General features: G+C 43.1%; 1 protein-coding gene across 2 annotated transcripts in view; it reads left to right on the forward strand.

Annotated features, from left to right (window-relative positions):
• Positions 1 to 6,433, forward strand: part of MBOAT7 (membrane bound acylglycerophosphatidylinositol O-acyltransferase MBOAT7) — a 42,691-nt gene extending 36,258 nt beyond the window's left edge. For both annotated transcript variants that reach the window (XM_073571034.1, XM_073571033.1), the window contains exons 6-8: positions 633 to 993; positions 1,075 to 1,257; positions 2,461 to 6,433. In XM_073571034.1, coding sequence (XP_073427135.1) covers positions 633 to 993; positions 1,075 to 1,257; positions 2,461 to 2,812 — 896 coding nt within the window. In that variant the 3' untranslated portion in view covers positions 2,813 to 6,433. The remainder of the gene's footprint in view (positions 1 to 632; positions 994 to 1,074; positions 1,258 to 2,460) is intronic.
• Positions 6,434 to 6,673: the final 240 nt, after the last annotated feature.

The following is a 6,673-nucleotide window of genomic DNA, read 5'->3' on the forward strand; positions in this document are numbered from 1 at the left end:
ATAAATGGGTATTGTCGGATAGTGCTTATACATACACTTTTTTGCGATTTACTGCTTGTTAAAATTTTCAGCCGTTCTTGAGATATTTAACTTTTTATTTACAGCTCGTTGCCTTGGAGACCGACCACCACTGCTAGACAGCAGAACACGCACACCGCTTTTTCCTATTGAACTTCTAAGCGCTTCTTTGACTAGCCAGGATTTCTGGAGCCACACTGTTACCTCCTAATCCTGGCTTCAGCAGAGTGCTTACAAGCTAGACTGCAGTGGTAGTCTGTGTCCTAGGCAACAAGCTGTGAACAAAGAAAAGCATTAATATCTTAAGAACCGCTGTACATTTTAATAAGCAGTCAATTGCAAAAGTGCTTGTTTTTTCAAGGCCTAACCATCTACGAGGGCACAAATATCCAATTAGATACAATTTGACTTTGTACAGTTTCAATCGAAGACCCCAATGATACCAAGCAACAGTGACAGCCTCTGAGCTGCCCGTTGAAGCTGTTAGGTCGGGTGTGCCTTTTGAAGCGACTGCCCAAATGAAGATGGGGATTCGGCTAGACCATCACAATATTATATGTAAGGAAGCAGAAGTCCTATAGAAACCCTCACCGTTGGTGTTACATTGTCTCTAGGCCCTTTCTACCGATTTAAGACCTACCATGACTGGCTGCACCAAATTGGTTCTCAAGAAATTCCCAGCTGGAAGCCCATGTTGTCTCGGTTAAGGGCGGCCCCCGTATTCGGTGTCCTTTTTCTGATTGTCTCTTACTACTTCCCTCTGGAATACGTGAAGAAAGAGGAGTTCTACGAATGCTCCTTCCTGTATCGCCTTTTCTATATGGTCCCCATCTTCTTTGTGTTCCGGATGCGTTTTTACGTGGCCTGGATATTTGCCGAGTGCGGATGTATTGCTGCTGCCTTCGGTGCCTATCCTGTTGCGGCCAAGTCTCGCTCCGGAGGCGGACCCACTGTGGAATATGCACTACTAGAGAGGTATGCCTCCCATGACTTCTATAGGCATGCCGTCTACTACTGTTTACGGGGCAGTGAATATTTAATATATTTTCCTTGTAGAGACGCTGAAGGGTCCAAACTGAACACGGAGTACGACTATGAGACTGTGAAGAATATTGACTGCTACGGAGCGGATTTCTGCGTGAAGGTGAAAGACGGGATGCGTTGCTGGAATATGAGCGTGCAGTGGTGGCTGGCACAGTACATATACAAGAATGCTCCTGTGAAGTCCTTCATTTTTGGGTAAGTTCAACGCACCCGATCATCCTGCTGTCAACTTTGGCAAAGAAGCAATCACTGGAACCATTGGTTTAGGGCGACGTGCCTGGGTTTTGCCGATTTACCGACTTAAAGGTGTTTCCGAACTTTAACACTGATGGCCTGTACTGTTCAGTGGGGGTGCTGATTATCACATTCTCGCTGATCAGACATCCTAGGGATCAATGTTAAAGACCCAGACAGCCCCATGAATTTATTTATTTATTTTTTTTAGGTAAGTAGCTGCTCAAAAAGACCCATTATGAACATAAGAAACAATAATGAAGTTGGTTAACTAGCCAGATTTGGATTAAGGGCCCTAGAAAAGCTACTTTGTACCCCTACAGTTCTGATATTGGTCGCTTTCAAAAACTGTTAAAGAATAGAATAGTCAGGAAAAAGTTTAACAACGACCTGCCTATATTTTTATGAGTCTAGAGGTCCAGTGGTCTGCCAGTAGCACAGCTTTCCCCCTTAGATTTCTCCAACCTCGTTTTGTAGGAAAAGGACAAACCACAAACATGTCTATGCAGAAGGTGAGAAACTTTAAGCCACCACCAGTTCTTAGGTCACAAATGTCAAACTCTAGTACAGTCCTCCACGCACGTTACTGGGCCCCGCATAGTCCTCCCACGCACGGTAATGGGCCCCTCATTAAAAAAAATACACTCTTCGTTCCCCCACTGCTCCGGTCTCCTCAGCATGTTTTCTGTCGCAGTGCACTGCTCATCATAGCAGGTACATTGTAGTGATGTCATTGCGCCCGCTTTGCTGAGATGTCAGTCTCAGAGAGCGAGAATGATGGTGCAGGGAGCATCAGCTGACGCTCCCTTTTTCTTCATGGCTTTCAACTGAATCGTCATCCATGTTTCCGATTTATATTTGAAAGTGCGATGTCGGGCAGCGGTCTGCCCGGTGTCGTGGCCTAAATACACTCTCTCCCTGCAGGCCAGGTTTTAATGTGTGCCTTGGATCATAAACCCAGCTGTTGAGACTACAACTCCCAGCATTCCCAGTTAATTACTTGTTGGGAGTTTTAAAGTTTTCTGATCCCTCCCCGAGATGCCTTAGTGGAATGGTCTGTTGAAAATGTGTCTTAAAGAAAAATAAATGTAACACTGTGTATAACTAAGTAGTATCTGTATAAAACTACTTTGCACGTGTTATATTGCTATCTTCCCCCAACAGGAGTGCATGGACCATGCTGATCAGCGCTTACTGGCATGGGATTCATCCTGGGTATTACCTAAGTTTCCTGACCATACCCTTATGCCTGGCATCGGAGGCCTCCATGGACGCCGGTCTGAGACGACGTCTGTCTGATTCTGGCAAGCTAGTGTTCGACTGGATGCACTGGTTCCTTAAGATGAGAGCCTACGACTACATGTGCATGGGCTTTGTCCTGCTCACCTTCTCCGACACTGTCCGCTACTGGCGATCCATTTATTTTGCCGTCCACGTGGTGGCTCTTTTCTTCCTTATCCTCGGCAAGCTGCTGGCCATGGCAGCTCCTCGGGCTCCCCGGGACAGCAGAGGATGAATGGAAGAGATGAAAAAGGAGAAATAATTGATTGGCAGACCCTTGTCCGGTGTGTCTTGTGCCTGGATGTACTTGCAAGCCATACAATATCTGTGCTTGTGCTAAACTGGATGAACAAGTCCTGCGCTTCAGTTAACGGACTGTGAAAGACGTTATTGACTGTACATACTGAGAGTTGTGGTCCTTCGGTGAACGTCGCTGTCATCACCCGACCTTTGTGCTTCCTTGAAGGACCACTGAATGGTTATTACACTTCATCTCTATCATTTACGTGCTTTTTTTTTTTTTTTTTTTTTATAAATACATTCTTGCCTTATATAAAACGCGCGTCTTAGAATTTTGGCCATTTACTCATCATTTCCCATTTGTATCTAGTTCCCTCTACTGATGGGACCAAGAATTGCTGGAAATACCAAATAAGTCGCCCATGGGCTTCTGGCTGCACATTTCACTATAGGTACAGTTGCAAAATAATGGATTTTTTTTTTTTTTTTTTTTTTTATGCCACTAGGCATTTCATTTCCATTTAAAAGAAAAAAAAAAACTTCTAGTGAATGGGGGATATGAATAATAGTCGGATAATGTTACTGTGGATGGATTAACATGCATCTGATAGGGTATTTATGGGGTAATGACACAGATGCCAGCAGAACTACAGATCCCTTTTTTATGGCTACTTTTACACTTACCGCATTTTTTGCGGGCTGTATCGCAAGCTCAGTCTTTTATCACAGCCGCAAATATGGCCCGTACGGCGCACCATGTAATTTTTGCAGGCTGATTTTGTGGCCCCAGAGGAATCTATTGGGGCCGCAAAAGCACAGTAAATGTAAAGGCAGCCTAAGGCTCTGTCCACATCTGCCTCTGATGCTGCAGCATACATTGCTACTCTTGCCAGCAGTATGATGGAACCACATAACCAACCCTTTAAAAGGGAAATATCACCAGGACAATTGTCCAGTATTTGCTCTTATTTTATTTTCGCTGCTCCTCTTGACTATTCCATTTCTTTAATTTTTTTTAATCTAGTTCCGGAGCTACGGGCCTTTTTATTTAGTGCAACTTAATAGTCTTTACTATGGGGGCGTGGTTCACACTATCCTCAGGGGCATGGTTTGCATGATCTTCAGGGGTTTGTCTTTAGGCTGCTCTGCATAACTGCCCTGAGTCATGCCCCTTTTTTAAAATTGGCACTAAATTAAAAGGCCCATATCTCTGGAACCGTATGGCCAGTTTATAAAAGACAAAAAATAGAGCAGGAACTGACCCCTCTTGATCTGGTGACGGGATTTTGATTAGTGCTCCAATTATTTTTCAGTATTAGTGGAATATAACTATGCCTCCTGCAGCCTGACCATATTTATGGTCAAAGGGTCAGTGACTGAGGCTTGTGTCTTACACCATTTGGTCCTCGTGAACTCAAAAAGTGCTCTTTTTTTACTTGGCTGGGGAAAAGACTTTCCCTTGGATTTGCTGCTACTTCAGATGTGGCTGTTGGAACCTATGCCACCTGTATAGAAGCAAAGTATATATGGTGCCCATTGGAAGGATTTGTTCTTTTTGAGTTTGGTAGTATTGTGGTCTTGTCTGCAACGTTAATGACATGTCAACAAGCGCTGCAGCCAATCTATGAGCCCTGCAGCATGTGCTGTCAACTCTGGCAGAGCCACAAAGCTTAACAGTATCAGGCAGTAAGAGTAGCGGCAGAGACACAGAACTGGACCTGGGGAGGGTGAGCAAAGCCCAGTTTCTTTAAGAAAACCCTTTTCTTCCATTTGCAGTTTTTAAACTGCAAAACTCTTTTAAAAGGGTTGTCTAGGTATAAAGATATAGTTAAATGACCTTAAGTTATGTAACTTTTGTCACTTTTTTTTCCATGTCGTACAATTTTACTCAAGTTTAAAATATACATGACCAAGTACAGTTTTCTCTGAGAATAACAATGTATCTGTAAAAATTGGATACTATAGGGATGATTTTTTTATATTTGAATAGGCGAGTATCATCCAAAATATGAAGCAGAAAAGGGCGTTTTGTTTTTTTCTTTGTTTTTCAAACTAGATCCGAATATAAATACTTTCCTATAAACTGGAAAAATGCCCTAATCTTTAACTTATCTCACAGGTCTGAAGAGTGCACTCCCAGTGCTGCTTTCCTTCTGCAACAGGGGGCACCAAAGCTGTGAGGGGTCCAGAGCTAACTGGTCTCCAGCGATGCTATGCTTACAAGCTCCTTAGGGAAGAGCTTGCACACACTGCGCACTTTCAGCCATCGCTGTCAGATTATAATAGTGACCCGTCCCTAATGTAACAAGCTGTAAACTACAATGGTCTGTGCACACGTTACTTGGTGCAGAAATTTCTGCGTCACTTGGCAGGAAAAATGTTAATTACATGCGTTTTTGGTGCATATTTTTCCCCACTCATTAGTATGGATGAAATCTGCAGCAAAAATGCTGAAAGAATAGACATAATCCATATTTAAATCTGCAAGGAAAGAGTTAAGCAACATGCGCATGAGACTTCAGGAATCTCATTCACTTTGCTGGCATCAAGAAACCCTTAAGGTTTTGTGACAAATCTGCACTGAAAAAAGGCAATGTATGTACAGAGACTATATGGTAGGTGAGCGGTGGGGAGTATTAAAGTAAATTGTTGTTTGCTGATACAAGCACTATCCATTTATACATTCTATGAAGATTGAAAAAACTATTTCAGCACACAAAACGACCATAGGTAGTTGCAGAAAATATCTAAGTTTCTATAGTGTTCCTATTTTGCTTCTGCAAATGTGCCAATTTTTTGCATTTTTGTATTGGAGAGTATGGCCGCACACATGCAGGGTGCCAAGCTAGTGGGATACAGCTCTGGGAGATCAGTCTGCCAACCCTCAAGATCTTCAAGGACCCACAATGCCAACATCTCTACAAATAAAGGAATTCATTATACAGCTGGAGCCGATGCGGTCAGGTTTTAAAATGGGACCTTTCGAAGGGAGGAATTGGGAGAACTTTGGTGAAAATTTTATTTTGTGCCATTTTTGCCCACACACTATAATAGTCCTGAGTTTCCACTATTCTGTGTTTAATCTGTGACCTAGACACAATGACTGGTAATGTTCTTCACTAGTGATGAGCGAGTATACTCGTTGCTCGGGTTTCCCGAGCATGATCGGGTGTTCTCCAAGTATTTTGACGTGCTCGGAGATTTAGTTTTCGTTGCCTCAGCTGCATGATTTGCGGCTGCTGGACAGGTTGAATACATGTGGAGATTCCCTAACAAACAGGCACTCCTCACATGCATTCAGCCTTTCCAGCAGCCGCAAATCATGCAGCTGCGTCAACAGAAACTAAACCTCCGAGCACGCCAAAATACTCGGATGTCACTCGAGCAACGAGTATACTCGCTCATCACTATTCTTCACCATTTACCTCTTGGTTATTCATTTCTGGTCATGCAGTGTTTGAGCTATTTGTGCCATCGTTTGTGTTTTTGTTTTTTGCTGGAGAGAAGTCATATTTCCATTTCTATCTTGCTGGTTGAGTGGTGTCTCCTGAGTTCTGCCATTGGACACTATTCACGGAGAGGCTCTTGTCTTATATTAAAGATGCGTTCTATTTTACATTGCTTCCTTCTCTTCTTTGCCCGTGAATTCCTCATTATTGGGAGTAATTGATTGCTAGAATTGGTCAAGGTAAGTGGTTACTGTGAGGCCCACCCCTATCAATATTATCAGGTGCAGTGATGACATAGATACTGTTTCATCACTTAACGGTGCCTATTGTATTATGCAGCAGCTGTAACAACTAGGATCAGAGACGACTCCAATCCAAACCATCTACTCCTACATAACACGGTCAAT

The sequence above is a fragment of the Dendrobates tinctorius genome, unplaced genomic scaffold (genome assembly GCF_039654945.1).
Source record: "Dendrobates tinctorius isolate UK_male_01 unplaced genomic scaffold, ASM3965494v1 ptg000028l, whole genome shotgun sequence".
NCBI classification, from domain to species: Eukaryota; Metazoa; Chordata; class Amphibia; order Anura; family Dendrobatidae; genus Dendrobates; species Dendrobates tinctorius.